We start from the raw sequence: 17,701 nt of genomic DNA, 5'->3' as shown, positions 1-17,701 counted from the left end.
GCATGGATAAAAATATCAACAATGCCCAGACAAAGGGGAATTTCAACGTGAGCCTTCCAGGAAGACATTGCACAATTTCATGAACTTCTGCTTCCTCAGAAACATTTTCATACTCAGAAGACCTTTGTATAAGATTTCTGTTTGCCCATTGTGTGTGGACAAATGCCCAGCGATGTTCTGATAATTTTCTACTTCCAGATCTCAAGATCTTGTACCATAATGCAGCTGTGTAGGTTGCTGAAGAATCACACCATTAACAGAAAGATGTAGGCAGTGAACAATTTCATATTCACAAAGGACATCCGTAACCCACCTTCTGCCTGTAGCTGACTAATAACACTAGTAAAACTGGAGTACTGCATTTCTCTCCCCAATAACAAAATGAAAACATTCTTTGACAAAAGCATAGGCAGCAGTACAACAGTTAATAATAGAAACAGTTTCACTACAACCCAGAAAAGTAATTTTCCTTTTGACCTTCTCAAATTTGTTACTGTTGAAGGTTTCAGATCTTCATTAGGTTTAACTATTTGTCCCCCCCCCCCCCCCCCCCCCCCAAGTAAATCTACAGGACAAATCATCTAAAAAGTCTTTCTAAAAAAAGTTCTTTATTTGAACATTCCACACAGACAAAATATAATTTAATTGCAAAAACCAACTTCTGGTCCATAGATAAAATAATCTGAAAAGCATTTACAAAAACACACAATACAAAGTCTTACTAAGATCAACACAAACATAAAATAAATAGTGATCAATAGCCTTTTGCATCTGGTCACCTAAAATTTATTACACTATACACATGAATGTTGCAAAAGGAAAATTATTATTTGTGCTCATATCAGGCAAATCATTAACAACATTTACAGTATGCGGTTTAAAACACACTGTAGCAGGTTTCATTTGGGTGCATCATACTGAGTGTTTTCCAGTGCAATTCAGAGCTGTTGCCAGATGGCCATGTTCAAGCTGAACGGAAAACACTTGGAGAAACACATCTGTACAGCAAAGGCTGAGGTCTGCTTCATGTGAAGGGTATGAGGGTACAAAGTGTAGAGGTAAAATCTGAGGGTCTGGCAAAAAGTAGTGGTTAACTGCCCAGACCAGAGACGATGGCCCTGCATCCTGTACGGTAAGTACAGTGTTGGTGTGACCCATAGCTTGGTGGTGCGTGATCACTGCGCCACTGGCTCCCCATGCACACGGAACCGGTACAGACACGTATATTCTGGGTGACCCCAGTTACTCAGCACCCTGAGCTCGATGATCTGAAAGGCGTCTGTGTTATTCTCCTGCAAAACAAAAACCAATAAATATAAAGCATGTAGAATACGGGTGTGCAAAGCACAGTAGCTATTAACAAGATAAAAGGCTCATGCTCCATACATAAAAGCGCATGACTACACTAATGAGAAAGAACAGGGCACCCAGCATCACAGGGTCTGAGGTACCAGGCCAGCAAAACACATTACAGAGACACAACTGTGTTATGGCGTCTACATCACCTGATTAACACGACAGGAGTGTGAGTCTGCCGCCCCAGCTCGATGGCGTGCTCTCACCTTGACAGGGTAAGTCTGTAGCGCGTCGCCATCCTCCTGGTAGACGTAGTGACCGAGGACCTGCCCCTGTGCCTGGTCTTCATCTCCCAGGCCCTTTAAAGCATCAGCGCAGACAGAGACAGACAGACAGACAGAGACAGACAGACAGACACAGAGAGAGAGAGAGAGAGAGAGAGAGAGAGAGAGAGAGAGAGAGAGACAGAGAGAGAGAGAGAGAGACAGAGAAAGAGAGATTAATAATAATATAACCAAGAGCAGGGGCAAAACTGCAATGCTTTAAAAGGTCAGTTTTAAATGACTGCTCTCTAATCAGAACCACAAATGCATTCATAACACCAATGAGACGACCCAAGATTTGAAGCTAGCAGCTGAGTGGAGGCTGAGGACTGGGCACGTACGTAGACTGTGAAGTTGCGCGGAGCACTGCTGATGTTGCCAGTAGGTGAGAGGGCTTTGGGGACGTGCTCCATGGAGAAGGCGGTGGGCACGATCTTCATGGACAGACGGATCACCAGATATCCTTGCGAACCTTGGAACGCCCAGCAGTTTCCAGGATGGACGTCCGGCTGATAGGAGGGATCGTGAAAGAGTGGTAAAGGGGAGGAGCAATGCGATGAGAACATTTTAAGCAAATTTTTTTGAAAGCCCTAACAAGTGTTCTTGATGAAGCGCTCACCTGGATGACAGCACGGGGAGACTGAGAGAAATACCACAGAGGCAGGCCGAACAGACTCATCAGGGCAGTCTTGGTCTTGTACGTTTCTGAGCAGCGCGTGCTTAAGACGCTGCCACCTAGAGACAGTCGTGGGAAATGTTGGCACGGTCCTACAGACTGAAGGATCATTATGGATCATGGTGTCTGTTACCCACCCATGACCACAACACTGCTCATGGTTGAAAATCTTGGACTGGCAGACTACGGTCAACCCAGCCAGTGTAAACACAACACACTCCAGCAACACAGCTGTGCATGACCGGCCCACACAAGCCCAACTCCCACCATGCTGCTACAGGATCAGCAATATGCTGAGAAGATGCTAATATTTTCAATAAAGTGGGATGTGTGTGTGTGTGTGTACGTGCAAATGCTTTAGATGTCTGTTTTCCAAACGTGACTGCAAGCATGTCTTCAGTATCGCACCTGCAGACTCTAGAGCATAATCTGCAAGGCCAGTGCGGTCCTGGGAATACAGCTTCAGTGCGTTCTGCACCATCAGCTGCACATGCTGGAGAGACAGCGAGAGCGAGTGGGCGCAAGTGTCGAGCAGCAAGCAAAAAGAAACCACGCGTCAGCACCTCCACCTCCACCTCCTTACCTCCTCTGATAAGCCGGCTTCACCCGCAGACTGCAGGACGGCCCGGGTGACGGTCTCCGTGCTGACCTTTTGCTGCGTTTGCTCCAGCTGGAGGGACAGGTTACCCAGAATGCTCTTCTGGAGAGCGGCGAGCGAGGCCGGCAGGTCGGAGCTGCGGACAAAGCGAGTGGAGAGCCAGTGCAGCAGGGGAGCGGGCGGGTCTGGACCCTGGGGGCCGTACAGCAGGGCACGGACCTCCTGCCTCACCTGCTCAGACACCTGCAGAGCAAAGGAAGGGGAACGAAGGCTGGCTGGGCTCAGTCAACAAAACAGCAGCTGTAGTGACATTCCTCATGTGCCCAAATTAAATGGGCCTGTGTGTTTGCCACTCCAAACTGATTTGTGCACCTTTGTTTTGGGGTCTTTTTTGGCCTGTGGCCCCCCAAAACCATTACCCAGTCACTCACTGCGCCATGGAAGGAGTCCAGTTGTTGACACCTCCCCCGGCAGGCAGTCACGCCCTGCAGGTCGTCCCTGACGGCACCCAGAGCCTCCTCCAGCCTGAGCACCTCTGCCTGCAGAGCGGCGCCGTCCGATTCCCTGCTGAACGCAAACGTGGTGAGGCTGCACGCTTCAACACGTGCGCATAGCAGACGGCAAATCAGAGGACCAACCTCATGGTAGACGTCTCCGCCTCTTCTCTCCTCTGCAACTCCTTCAAAACATGAAAAAAAAAATAAATAAAAAAGTGAGGGCAGCATTCAGAAATGCATGATTAGGGTCAGGTATGGTGTGTGTAAAAAGGGCAAGGCGCAGGCTAGATGCGGTACCTCCGTTCTGAGCTCCAGCTTCCGAAGAAGCGCTTCCACCGTGGCCAGCCGAGACTCCTGGGTCTGCTCTCGTACTTCAGACTCCTCCCCGTGCTGGAGGAACACAGGCGGGAGATAACACGTGCTCCATGTCAGCCGTGGAGCGCCACGCGCCGGCGAGACGGCTAACTCTGCGTGGGTGGCTCACCTGCGAAGACCCAGCCAGACGGGCCCTCTGCTCCAGCAGGCCGCTCACCAACCGCCCCAGACTCTCCCTGTCCGTGCGCTCACGCAGCTGATCCTGCAGCGCGCGGCAGAGGTCCAGGGCCTGGGCGTGCCGGTACTCCTGCACGCTGTCCGCCGCCCTCATGCGCTCCCATAGCTGGGCCAGGCTCTGCTCCACCCGCTCCAGCCTCTCAGAGTCCTGCCAAAGAGGTGGAGGTTGGGTTTTTTTTTTTTTTTTCTTTCTTCCCTTGAAAAAAGGGACAGGACAGGGGAGGACAGACTTCAGGTAGGAGTTCACGTACCGGAGTGTATTCACGCGTAGGACTGACGCTGGGTTGTTCCTCACTCACGGACGCTGGACCTGAGTGGGAGACGAGGTGAGGACCCATCGTCCAGCCAGACACGTCTGCACCAGGCAGAAAGGCCCACAGGCTAGAGGGACCCCAGCAGATGGCTGGACGACAGAGGGACAAGGACAGAGACAGGTGACGACGAGCAGGTGGCCGGTGTGTTGTGACACACTAATGTCAAAGGGGGAGCTGTCGCACGCGTGTGGATGAACTCACCGAGGAGCAGCAGAAGGGGAAGGAGGAGGAGGAGCAGCCGTAGTATGGACACGCCCCTGGAGAGGGAGGTGCAGGTCACTCGGAGGCCTTCTGTCCTCTACACAAAACATGCTCGCACTTAAAATAATCCTGCCCGTGACCACGCAGGAACTCACCTTGTCAGGAGAAAGGTGTTCAACAAGGAAATGAGCAGGACAAACTGGTACCAAGCTGTACTCAGCCACCAGAACACCCCTGAAGCTGCCCTGCCTGCACGCACGCACACACGCGCACACACACACACACACACACACACACACACACACACACACACACACACACACACACACACACACACAAAAGACTTCCTAATGCATTCTCCGTACACTTGTGAGAAGAATGAATATGGTGCCTCAAAATGTATATAAAGTATACAGTTTATAAAGTACTGTTTATATCATATTCATGACTTCACAGTTACAGCCACATCTAGTGATTCATAAACATATTTGTCAATTATTTACAACTTAAGTATGTTTCAAGTCATGTACTTCATTTTAGTGTTCCGACTACAAATTTTCAGCAATTTACACCATCAATGTTTGGGGAAAAAAAATAGCCGGCAGGGCTACTACTGCTGTTCTGAATCCCCCGGTTGTGGCTTCAACTGAGCGAAGCAGCATCTCTGTTACTAAAAGCCCGACTCAGACAGGGTAAAAGTCATTAGCTGGATAGGGGCTTTCAGCCAAGGTAACGGCAACCCCAGCATACGAAGTTCAGTCAGGAACAATGCAGCTCAAGTCTGGAGTGTTTGGCATCCCCACCACAAAGAGGATAAAGGGATTAGGTTTCACACAGGAGCAGTCATGTTGAGAGACAGAGCGGTGTGGCTGGCACAGGGACCTGCAGACAGGACAGCGGACAGGACGGCTCATGCAGGGACTTTTCAAGAAGCCTAAAATGCCATTGGAATAACCTGGAGACACTGCAGACCAAAAGACAAGAGACGGGATCTTCTGTGCGACGAACCGGCCATCTGAAAGAAGCCTTTGCCCCGCCCTCAGCAGACTGCCACCTAGACACCACCAATGAGGAAAGCACAGTTACTTAAACTCTCCTTCGCCAGTAACAGACAGGACCTGGGATCATCTTCGGAGTATCTGTGTGCATTAATATATGGATCTGTGTCCTCTGTGTGGAGTCTTAATTCAAAGAAGCACATATCAATAAGAATTCTTTGAGCGTGAAGTACACAGAGTAACATGAAAAAGAAAGTAGGTTAGTAACAATAACAATAACCTGTGCACGCAATAAGGAAGCACAGAGTCCCCACTAACAGCTGGGCCAAGGACGACCAGGTGGGGACTGTGCACGTCTTCACATTTTGTTTCCCTTTGCAGTCATCGCCTGTTCGGATTGAAAAGATGTGGCAAGGAGAGAACATGGCTACATCACACCAGCAGAGTTGGCTAAATAAAACAGAGCAAATCATTATGAACAGGAAAATCAAACATGGACCAGGATGTCCTGTTTACTGCAAGAAACCACCAACTAACAAAAACACAATCTGATGTGCCACAGATGGTCGAAGCAGGCGTGTTGCTCGTCAAATGCCAAACCGGATCGGCGGAATGTTACAGATAATCTGTTTACATTAGTGGTGAATCATCTTCGGTTTGTTAGTTGTGTGGGAGGGTCATTAATAATCTGCTTCCGAGAGCTACACCCATCAAGCAGTCACCCATCAACACCTGCTGAACTACCTGCCACAGTTTTGTGGATGTATTCAGATTAGCTAGAGAAGTGCGATTGTGGTGACAGGCCACTTAAAGTCCTCCAGCAGTTCCCATGATGCTTTTCAGGGGAATGTGAATTGCTGTGTAAAAAACTAGCCGATGAAGACTCGGAGGCTACCTGTGCACAAGGTGTGGGTGTGATTGTGTGATGTAGAAGTACTTACACAGAGGGCCACTGAGATTGCGCACGCTCCTCTGAATGATGCCTTTATTTACATTCATGGTCCCACAGCAACTACCGTGACCTACAGAAAACAAGAACACGAAAACAGACAAACAAAGAAATAATGTCAAATGGTCCTGTTCCGCCTGGAGTGTTCCCCATGTCCCTCCGAAAAGAGCCAAGGGGGTGGGGGGGGATTTGCATGTAACCAAGGCAACACCCACAGGAGAGAGCACCCATTTGGCTATAAGCGATGGTGGGAGCAGCACGGACAGCTGAGGTAGAAAGAGTTAGACCAGGGTAGGAGAGGACAGCGCCGCCCGGACGACTGGAGCGGCGGAGATGTTGGATGTGCAACAGCAGAGCAGGTGAGAGCAGGAGGGGAGGTGAGAGGTCGTCTAGGAGGCCCCGCGGCTGCTGTTGGCGTAACCCTCCAAAACCACAAACCTCAGCCCCAAATGTGAACACGGCCACATTACAGAGAGCGAGTGTGTTGGGAAACGCTCGCGTTGAGCAAGAACGGGTGGAGGGGTGGCCCAGATGTTAAGATATAAAAGAACGGGTGGAGGGGTGGCCCAGATGCTTAGAGATAAAAGAACGGGTGGAGGGGTGGCCCAGATGCTTAGAGATAAAAGAACGGGTGGAGGGGTGGCCCAGATGCTTAGAGTTAAAAGAACGGGCGGAGGGGTGGCCCAGATGCTTAGAGATAAAAGAACGGGCGGAGGGGTGGCCCAGATGTTAAGATATAAAAGAACGGGCGGAGGGGTGGCCCAGATGTTAAGATACAAAAGAACGGGCGGAGGGGTGGCCCAGATGTTAAGATACAAAAGAACGGGCGGAGGGGTGGCCCAGATGTTAAGTAGGGATGCACCGAAAATTCGGCCACCGAAAATTTTCGGCCGAAATGGCTTAAATTTGCATTTTCGGTTTTCGGCCGAAATACTTTCATCACCGAAACAACACGGCCGAAACAATGTGCTGTGATGACGCAAGCAAAAATCGCCACCTGCACGCGCTTATTTGGATAAAGCTAGCAAAAAAGTTTTCCAGTGATGGCGCCGAGGCAAAGGACATTACACCAAAAATTATGGAACTCGTTGCCTTAGACGATCAGCCGTTCTCTGTCGTAGGGATTTCGTAGGCTAATAGAGCACATTGAGCCCCGTTATGTTTTGCCGAGCAGACGACATTTCTCAGAAGTGTGTTTACCTGAGCTGTTTAATGTTGTTGCAACTCACGTCACGTTTTTATGAGAGAATTTATATTTATCTTTCAGGTCAGTCAGTTATAATTAAATTTAACTCGTATAAAATACATATATTTATCCTCTCAGATAAAAACGGTCTGCAAGCGAGTTTAATTTAATTAGTGGTCGGCCGTTGTCAGCGGTATCGCCGTTAACGGCCCACCACTAATTTTATTTTATAATATGCATTACTGTAATGTCAGTGCTAAATAAATATTTTCAAATCAAATTTTGTAGTTGATTTATTCTTTGAATAGCAATGCCTTGATTTTAGTGAGGTTAGCCATAAATCCAATGTTACTAATAATTGGCATAATGTATTTCGGTGTTTCGGTTTTCGGCTTTGGTTTCCTCATTTTCGGTTTTGGCTAGGAATTTTCATTTCGGTGCATCCCTAATGTTAAGATATAAAAGAACGGGCGGAGGGGTGGCCCAGATGCTTAGAGATAAAAGAACGGGTGGAGGGGTGGTCCAGATGTTAAGATATAAAAGAACGGGTGGAGGGGTGGCCCAGATGCTTAGATATAAAAGAACGGGTGGAGGGGTGGTCCAGATGTTAAGATATAAAAGAACGGGTGAAGGGGTGGCCCAGATGTTAAGATATAATAGCAGGATGTTGTGCCGATTCTGTGGCCCTATAAGAAAGCTTGTGTGCTTGAAGCTCTGGTGTTTCAAAAATGGAGAATAAGGTGGAGGGAGCCAAGAGTGCTCCCCGTGCTCCAGGATTTACCTCCGCATGCAACGTCGCCGCCCTTCAGGCCAGTGGAGCGAGTCAGCAGATCATAGGCCCTCCTGCACAGCCACAACCCCCCGTCCCTGAGAGACCACAACAGGGCTGGGGAGGGCCAGCCGCGACACACACACATGCACGCACACGAGCACGCACGCACACGCACACACTGGTTTCAACACAAATTCTACTGGAGAAAAAGTCAAGAAATTCTTTAGGAGAAATGCACTGACATCAAGAGTAAAGAGTGAAAGGAGGCAAAGAGTCTCAGTGCATGAGTGTGAAAGGAGGCACTGTGCATCAGTCTGACAGCCAAGTGTGAATAAGAAGTGAATCTCAGCTCCAAGTGCCAAGTTCAAATTACAGGCATGTCACCTGATGTCAAATTCACCAAGGTCACTCTTAAGTAAAACGACAGCAACATGGCAGACCTGGTCATTTTAGATCATCTACATGAAGCAAAAACCTGTGATGTTATCCCGCTTTCCGAGTGAGAATTCAGAAAGATCAGAAACATCAAGTCTCAAGCAGAAAATTCCAGTTAGGAGTAGATGCCCAGCAAAATGTGTGAGAAGAAGAGAGCATGGCTTAAAAAAGTGTAAAATAAAATAAACTGGTTGTCGTGGCAGCAGGTTGGCATCGGTACCTTTGCCCTGTCGCTGGGTTTGCAGCACAGTGCTTTGTATAAGCAGTGTGACCCCATGTGTCACAGCAGCGAAGACCCGCCTCCCATTATACAGGAAAGCTCCAGACATCGCCTGCAGCACACCTACACACACACACATGACTATGGTGGACAGGTGCGTCCTACGGAAGACTTTAAAAGATGACAGAAAATGTGACTGTCAGTCAAACAGCAGATGTTGTGAAATCATAAAGACTCCAGACACATGATTAAAGGACGAGCTGCACTGAAGTGATCCAGATCCAGAAATTATCCGCCACCGTGTCCTTACACCACACAAGGAACATGACCACAGAGTGTTACTGCAAGAGCAGCTCACACCATGAAACAGTGACCCAAGAGATGGGGCAAGGGGGGGGGGCACCCAACACACAGCCCTGCTTCTTGGCGAGAGCCCCAGGTCAGCGAGGTGCCCTGGAGGCGGAGATCCTCACCGGGTCTGTGCCGACGGCTCTTCTCTCGGCTGTAGACGGTTGTGTGGGGAGCGGAGGCGGAGTATGAGCAGACGGTGGAGAAGCAGGGCTTGGAGGAGGAGGAGTGGGAGGCCAGCGGGGTGTCTCTCTGCTCTGCGTGGGCACCCGTGCAGTCGCTGCAGGTGTAGCTGGTGTGCATGGTGGAGGTCTGGGTCTGGGCAGCATGCATGTCACTGGAGATCAGGCTATGGTCCGCTTGCACGGTTTGGTCTGAGGGACAAGAAATACTCGTTACAATGGCAGGGATATAGAATTCCTGAAGAGGAACTTTTTTTTTATCCCAGTGTATAAAGCAGCATGGTAAACTAGACAATTATAAACGCAATGTGCAAATAATACAAAGAAGTTGTATCTTAATTTTCTCAAATCCACTTAAATAAACTCACAGGTACCTGTTGCCACTACATCAATCATCACGCACATGGGCATTTAAAATAATTGCAGATAATAACTGCATTAAAATGAATAATATTTTTCTTAAAATAAAAAAAAAGAATAAAGCAACATTGTGTGCAAGTACCTGCTCACTAAGAAAATGATAATCTTCCACACACACACTGATGTGCCACAGATGATTGAAGTACCACAGCACAGACTGAAGTTGGTGTGTGTTGCCGAACAAATATTACACCAGATTAGTGTAAATGTTACTGTAGCAATCCCCATCGAAGGACAATATACTTCACAGGAATTCCAGGATTTATGCGTATTGAGTGTCAGGCACAGAGTACGGGGTTCACCAGACCAAGAGTACAGAATACCTCCTTGAAATTTAATTAGTGTTCAATTTATTAATTAACAAAGTAAAAAGAAAAGTCCAGACATAAAACAATTGGGCAAAACTCTAATGTCTACTAGACACATATCAGCAGTCTTTTAGCTCATAACCACACTGGACTAAACTTCAGTCAGCAGGTCACTATTACATTTACTTACACAGTCTTCCCTCCGTCTGGCCTACTCCACCCTTAAATACCCTGAGCCCCGCCCTGGGCTAAACAGACATTGGGTAGGCGTATCTCGCAGAGGGGTAGTAAAATTAATTATTGTACATCAAACACTGCAGTGTTTTAGCCTTAAAAGTAGCTTATTCCAATGGCCATTGTTATCATCTATTTACTGGTAAGTATTAGAGGTGTGCCAAAAAATCGATTCATATATCAAAAATCGATTCTCATTTACTACGATTCAGAATCGATTTTAAATGTCCCAAAATCGATTCTAAGTCGTGGTGAAGTCTCGCGTTACGTAATTACAAAATTACGCGAGACTTTACGCAGCATGTTCTGGGACACACTCATGCGCGGAAAAGGTTCAAAACACATGGAGGAAAGAGATATTCAACTTGTCCGGTCTTCATTTAAGGCAAAAATATGGGTTCATTTTGGTTTTTACCGAATGCCAGGGAATGCGGTGAGGACGGGAGCGTTAATATAGAGAAGGGTGAGAAATAATATAGAGAAGGATGGACCCAAGTGCCGGCTCGCAAGATCAAGACGTTTGACACACGTCAAACGTATTAGCGAGAGGGAAACGTGCACAGCGACGCAGAACGAACAAAGAAAACAACACGGAAGACTCGATGCGCAAGAGAATAGAAACCAAAACCGTGAGGGCACGGAGTAAATAGAAACAAAAAACCAATGCGGAAAATACAACGCGTGAAAAATAACACTCAACCGTAGTGAGACGGAAGGAAGAAACAAAATAACAGTAACTAAAAAACAGCGCGGATAAATGCAACGCGAAAACGAAACCAAGGACACCAGCAGAAGTAACTGGCAAAAAACGCTGCAGCAAAATAAAAACCTTCCCAAAAATAAAGGCAAAACGGATAGGAAGAAATACAGGATTGGGAAAACTTGAGATGAGTCAGGAAGCGACGCATGAGATACTCGAATAAGTAAAGAGAAAGCATAACAGAGAGAGGTGGCGAGACACCATTAAACGATAAGCAATCACAGAGAAAGCAGACTGGCGGGGAGCGTACGGTTACGTCGGTTTAGTCTGGGACTGACTCTGGTGCCCCTAGCGACGGCTGGGGGAACTGCATCCGAGCCAGCCCTGACAGCTCGCAAAATGAAGCTTTTTATCATAACCATTTTATTTTACCAAAGCACTTAATTTTTGTTAATTAAATGTGAAAGACACTTAATTTTCTGTATTTGTCGTTCTGTCTTGCAAAGCAGACGATTCCCACCTCTAGTAAGTATACTTTAATGTCCTGTTCTCTTTTTATCCCAAGTGTCCTTCTGCAGCTCCCTCTACCCTTACACGGTCATGAGCCCTTCTGACCTGTACAAGGGCTGTAGCTGTTCCACCCCAAGCTCTTTGGTGGGTGTTCGCGGTATGTACAGTCTCTAGGATGCCATATTGTGTAAGGCAGATCTCTGACCTCATCAGTTACAGATCATCTGTTTGAATAATCTAACCTGCTGACCGAGTAAACAATACAAAAAAAATAGACCTAGATCCCACAGTCTGGACATGACAACATACCTTTGAGATCTCCATCCTCATCCAGTCCTAAAGAACATAGAAAGAAAACAGTATTTTAATCACTTGGTGACTAGCAGCGCTGCTGCCAACAGTGCCGTGTCTGAGCGTGTCTGAGTGTGGGGAGCTGGGTGGTCTGGTGCACGGACCCCAGAAGCTGTCCACCTGCGTGCGTTCCTGGATGCACGACTCGTCCAGCAGGGTGGACAGGAGCGAGGCGTCGCTAGCAGTGCAGCTGTGCCAGGCGCTGGCGTCGAGGGCCGGGCACGTCTGCTGACCCTTGACCGGCGTCTGGAGCAGCGAGCCCGAGCCAGACGCCGAGCGGTGAGACCTCCGGCTCCTGACAGACATCCTGGGAGATGGAGAGAGGGAGGGGCGGAGGACAAAAATTACAACAATAGAAGTACGAGAACGAGTGTGTGTGTCTGTGTTTAAGAGAGAGGGAGTCAGAACAACAGTCATAATTTGGGAGAACAAAGAAACGAATCCATTGCAAGGAACGGTTAAAACAAGTACAAATAAAATCAGCTGACATGCTGTCCCAGTGAGCGGAGGAGGTGCTGCGGTTGAAGGAGGAGTCTAGCAGTCCATCCTCCGTGTAGGGGCCGGCAGCGTGCAGGCGAAGGCTGCGCCGTGCCATCCTGGGCGAGTCCACGGCAGGATTGAGCCGGTGCTCCCTCTCGTAATCCAGTGCAGCAGAGGAGTAGCTGGAACTGGTGGAACAGAGGGAACACGTTGACCGTTAGCCGGACCAGCCGGGCCCGCGGAGAGCGAAACATTGCCCTGACGCACAGATCGCAGGCTGAGCGAGTATCCAATACAACTTGAATATTATGAGGTCTCCAGATGCAAGGGCCTCAATGTCAAACTACGGACTTGCATTGATTATTCACACCATGGTCTCAATCTGGCTTTTCAGACTATTACAGAATATAAACAAATTAAGGTGCCCGACTATTCTAACAGTCGTCAGATCTGTTTTCTGCATCAGTAAAGATACTGTTGAACAGCAGGTTGGCACAAGACTGTAGATATTCAACAATGAAAACCACAAAACGACCAAACAGGGGAAAGTGAATGCACCCAGCTCACCACTCACTCAACCAATCAAAGCACACACAAGCACACACAACCAATCAAAATCCCTCGCAGCCAAGTTACAAAACAGAAAAGCAGAAGTGACTGGGGTTTTCTTCACATGCTGTGCTTAGTCATACTATTTAGAGGCCTGTATGTTTCCAACAGGAGTTAAAAAAAGAGAAAAACCAAACACCATAAACCACCAACTGCCATCTCTCTGGGAACAATCCCAGAATTCATGTGGCTGAACTTTGGAGCCGATCCGACTGCTACAGGGTTTCGCTGCTCGGTCGGCTGAACGCACTCTGCTGGCCAAGCTCTACAGAAACCGCGTCCTCAGATTACGAGGCAGCACCAACTGTTGGACTTGAAGCCCGAGAGGTCTTCCGTTGCTGTAGCAAGTCTCAGTGCTAAGCCGACACCCACCACACTCGGGGAGAAAGAAGCGCCCGGTACGGTACGCACAGCACAGTCCAGCCCCAGCTCTCCAGCCAACACCTGTCGTCATAGACACGCATTCTTGCACACACGCACACACGTTGCGCTTAGAAGACACCCCTCGCACTGCGGCCGAACAGCCGATCTGGCCTCTGTTGAAGGAAGACCTTAGTCCGTTCACACCGTCTACTTCCTGTAGGAAAGCACAGGAGCTGGTTAACTGACCAGGTCCCTCTCTCAAGAGTTCCACCTGTGGGACTCCAGGCTGGATAAAGTGCCCCTTGATCTTATGCTTTTCTTTCTAACTGGAAAAAAACGGACACATGCAACACACTGCACTTTGGATCCCATGGGCTATAAAAGTCTCATGAGCACATACTGGAAGAGAGAGAAACTGACGCAAAACATGAGATAACACCTGTTATTTATACATGCAAACATGCAACGCTTAACCACCTCATCTTAGAGAGCTTTGTGTATCCCAATCCAAGTATTCTCAGCCAATCAGCAGGCTCTCCTTCCTTTTACAGCTGTGCATCCCCACATCCCTCTCACTTCCCTGTTCTCACACTTCCATTAGACGGGCGGGATTTTAAAAAGGCACGTCCCAATCCCCTTCAGCCACCTCATTTGTCCCTCCCCTCTCTCGGCTGAGCAGCGGTGGCTCAATGCCCATCTGAGACGCCAGCAACCTCAGTACCAGTCTCAGAAGGGTCCGATCAGCATCTTTGAGCACGCGCCAGCAGTCAAACGGGGCTGAGCTCGATGAGGAAGGCAGCCAGGCCCTTAATGACAAAGCAAAACAGCCCAGGCACGTGTGCGGTGCATGCTGCATGCAGTCTAAGCGCAGCTCCACACCGCAGATAGGGAGTGAGGCAGTAATCCAATCAGCTTCTGGTGTATTCATGCATTAATCGACAATAAAGCGCCTGTGCATCATGACCGATAAAGTTCGGAGCAGTCATTTCCATTGAAGATATATTTTAGAAAATACTTCCTGTATAAACGTTCTATGCTTTACTAACTTGTTGCAAAGTACATGAGCCATGAAGGAGTATGTAGTTGTTACATTTGGCAGAAACACCATCTTCAAAACAATCAACGCACCCCATTTCCAAACCATGCCCAGTTCATGCTTTTTAAGGTGAAGTTATTTAGCGCATGGCCGCAAGGCATTATCAGAATGTACGCCTTGCAACCATCCTCTCTGTGTGATGTCAATCTGTTATGCAACACCCAAGCCCTGAAGCAGAGGTGTGGTTTTTTTCAGCACTTTTGAAAATATTGTCGGCACCCAAAGTGAGAAGAAGCCGCTCTCCAAACAAACGGCCAAGTTAGCCAGGTGGGCTAAATGTGCGTGGCCGGAACCGCACCTGCGCTGTACTTTAGGCTGGGGATAAATGAGCAACCTCAAAGCAGCTCACCTGAGAGAGTAGGTGTAGCCTGTATTCCTTGCAGCACACTGTTGAGCAGAGCATGTGCGTACCTCAGAATAGGCCATGGTCTCCTTTCAGTTCGGACTGTGAGAGTCAAGGCAGGGGATTTTAACCTTTGTACAAAAAGCAGGCCGTTTTCGCAAAAAAAGGGACACCCGGTGAGGCAACTCAACCATTTAGCTTCTGATTAGGCAACATGGATCTTGGTCTCATACTATTCAGTTTTTTCCTGTATAATATAAAAATAATGTAAAAGTGCAAAGGCGCATAAGATTTTAGAAAATAGTAGAAAGTGAATATTAGGGACAATTCTATTAAATAAACATGAAACTAGAATCTCAAACTTTTCGTTGATAAATTATTTTCCTAGCTGCTTTACAACCATACTATTAGTGGTTTTATTCTGACCCTAGTACATAAATATGGTTGATACAATTTAATAAAGAGATAAAAGGTCAAGTCGATACATTATTATTTCGGACTGAATGTGATTATCCTGTTCCATTTAAATAACAATACTATGGTTTAAATAAAATGTACAATACTTCCCTGTTAGGTCAATTTGATCTGCTTGCAACCAACACCCTGCCTGTATATAGTGCTATAAATAGTAATAATAAACAGAAATGCCAATCGAAATAACGTTTTGTAATTGTGTGGACTACAGCAATCCCCTGAATGTGCCCGAACAGAACTGATGAAACGTACCTTATTAAAAGCAAGTCAGCTCGTATGTCTGCGCAACATCGCTACATCAGTCAATGTGTCACACTGAAGAAATAACCAACTGTTTTACATTTTTTTTAATGACAGTCCGTGGTGTCACCCTGATTTCAGTTCGTTTAAGAGAATAAGACCCTCACGCCTGTGCTCCGCAGCGCAATCTGTCCAAACACACGCCGTTCAGTAGTGGGGAGGGAGGCGTGAACCCAAACCCGCACCTCGGGGAGGGGACACCAACTATTGGCGCGCACTTCACTTCACTTACCAAAATGGCCTCTCAAAAAAAGGGAGTAACTTAAGACTTCAGCAGCTGATCCTCCCGTATCTTAAATAGACAGTGCATCGTTTTCACCATCAAACCATGCCACACTAGCACCAAGCAAAACGTGACGGAAAATAATATTAATCAGCACGGACCGTATTTTTTAATCACCCAAAACAATATTTTTTTAATCCTTATTTTGAGGCAATGTAGTTACTCTAAAAAATAAAAATTAAAAACACTTGGCTTAATGTAATGTACGGCGTGACATTTATTTTATTCGTTACTAATAATCTTCGGAGTGTTTCCAAACGTCGCTGGTTAGCCACTAAAGGCATTGAAGACGCCGCTAATGTCAAATTACTAAGTACATGTGATTAAAATATGGTAAACACCATCAATGTTACTATCGATAAATCAATATTGTGTATCTAGTCCGATATCTAGCTACACTATCTGTCTAGGTAAATTCACGTATAGTGTAAATCCAAAATAAACGAGTTTAGTGAACCGGTCAGAACGATCACTTACGATAGCAGGTCGCTACCGAGCTAATTACATCAGTGTTTGTTAGTTAATTAGATCACGTTATTGCTTCTAAACTCACATTTTCCTATCGTACAAATGCAATACTTAAGTTAGCAGACATCAGGGAGATGTTACTTTTACTCGGTTGGACGTTTCCACCTTGGGTCACGTCGGTAAACTAGCGAACCTGGCTTAGCAAAGCTTGCTAATGAGCTCAGATGAAGTAATGTCACCGTAACTAACGCTAACACGAACTTACCTTCAGTTCCAGTTATTATACGCAGATATTTCGTTGTATATTACAAAAAACTAACGCGATATTGATTTGACAATTTAAAAAAAATGCGAGGTTAGGCTATGGTCTGCTATACCAGTACCGCCCGATGACGGTTTGAGTGCGAGAGTTCAACGTGTTTTGATTCTGTTGATTCTTGACGTCAGCGGATGCAACGTATTTAATCATGACGCTGTTTTACTGTTACCAGAGACTGTTACTAAACTACACGGTTGTACAAGGCTACAAATGGCTATTTAAAAAAATCAAGCCTAACGTGTTTCACCATAAATCTTATTCCAGTTATAAATAATTACAATGTACTCCTATATCTTTCTCTCTTTCTTTATTACCGGAGCAATATGCTTAGACTACGGGTGACGGTGTTACACCGGGATGTGTGACCAAAGGCAGCTGTTTCACATTTTCTGCCTATTGTCGAGAAAAGGCACGAATTAGTGCGTTTACATAAATATCTCAAATATTGGAGTTCAGATTACTCTATGTTCAATCTCTAGATATCATTGCTTCCTATGGGAAAAGAGGCAAAAATTAAGCAAACGTTTTAGCCAAAAAGGTTTAGAATAAAAGTTTTTAATTTTTATTCTTTCTACGTTAAGTGAAATTAAATTGAAACTTATAACATTTTTATTTGTGTCTGCATGCACGAGGGACATGTCATTTAGACCTAGAACAGGCTTACATGAACTTGCTTCTAAAATGCAATAAATGATCGAGTACCCATGTGCATTTATCAGAACATGTGACAACACATGCAGAAAACAATGGTCTCTGCGGTCACAGAATTCGGTGGTCACAGATTTTGGTGTAACACTTGTTAAACACACAACTGGTTTAATCATTGCACACACATAGTAGCCTCACCTGAGAAATATGCTGGATAAATATGTAGCCACACCTGAGAAATGAGCTGA

At 46.7% G+C, this 17,701-nt stretch overlaps 1 protein-coding gene across 16 annotated transcripts; it reads right to left on the bottom strand.

Moving 5' to 3' along the window:
- Nucleotides 1-582: 582 nt before the first annotated feature.
- Nucleotides 583-16,913, bottom strand: sun1a (Sad1 and UNC84 domain containing 1a). 16 transcript variants are annotated; one of them, XM_077000033.1, is made up of 24 exons: nucleotides 15,688-15,886; nucleotides 14,968-15,092; nucleotides 12,559-12,738; nucleotides 12,175-12,377; nucleotides 12,029-12,055; nucleotides 9,491-9,739; nucleotides 9,018-9,188; nucleotides 8,372-8,476; nucleotides 6,397-6,477; nucleotides 5,736-5,843; nucleotides 5,413-5,511; nucleotides 4,613-4,706; nucleotides 4,458-4,513; nucleotides 4,194-4,345; nucleotides 3,875-4,090; nucleotides 3,688-3,780; nucleotides 3,532-3,572; nucleotides 3,325-3,460; nucleotides 2,879-3,136; nucleotides 2,704-2,788; nucleotides 2,239-2,354; nucleotides 1,961-2,128; nucleotides 1,506-1,655; nucleotides 583-1,292 (listed from the first exon to the last, which is right to left on the bottom strand). In XM_077000033.1, exons 2-24 carry the CDS (start codon nucleotides 15,042-15,044, stop codon nucleotides 1,176-1,178), a joined length of 2,982 nt encoding a protein of 993 aa, XP_076856148.1. In that variant the 5' UTR covers nucleotides 15,045-15,092; nucleotides 15,688-15,886; the 3' UTR covers nucleotides 583-1,175. The 16 variants fall into 16 exon arrangements, with proteins under 16 accessions (XP_076856148.1, XP_076856147.1, XP_076856151.1 ...); XM_077000032.1 differs by having other exon boundaries at nucleotides 14,968-15,063; XM_077000036.1 differs by having other exon boundaries at nucleotides 1,563-1,655; nucleotides 14,968-15,063.
- Between the last annotated feature and the right edge of the window lie 788 nt (nucleotides 16,914-17,701).

This window comes from Brachyhypopomus gauderio, chromosome 3 (genome assembly GCF_052324685.1).
Source record: "Brachyhypopomus gauderio isolate BG-103 chromosome 3, BGAUD_0.2, whole genome shotgun sequence".
In the NCBI taxonomy this organism is placed as follows: domain Eukaryota; kingdom Metazoa; phylum Chordata; class Actinopteri; order Gymnotiformes; family Hypopomidae; genus Brachyhypopomus; species Brachyhypopomus gauderio.
Note: the sequence above shows the minus strand (reverse complement) of the source record. Positions and strands in the feature narration are given on the sequence as shown.

Excerpts from the sequence above, each read along its gene's own strand:
- sun1a (XM_077000033.1), bottom strand. The coding sequence starts at position 15,044 with ATGGCCTATTCTGAGGTACGCACATGCTCTGCTCAACAGTGTGCTGCA. Across the intron at positions 8,477-9,017 it reads AACCCAGCGACAGGGCAAAG|CCCTGTTGTGGTCTCTCAGG; the intron begins GTACCGATGCCA and ends GGCCCTCCCCAG. Across the intron at positions 1,656-1,960 it reads CGCGCAACTTCACAGTCTAC|GGCCTGGGAGATGAAGACCA; the intron begins GTACGTGCCCAG and ends GATGCTTTAAAG.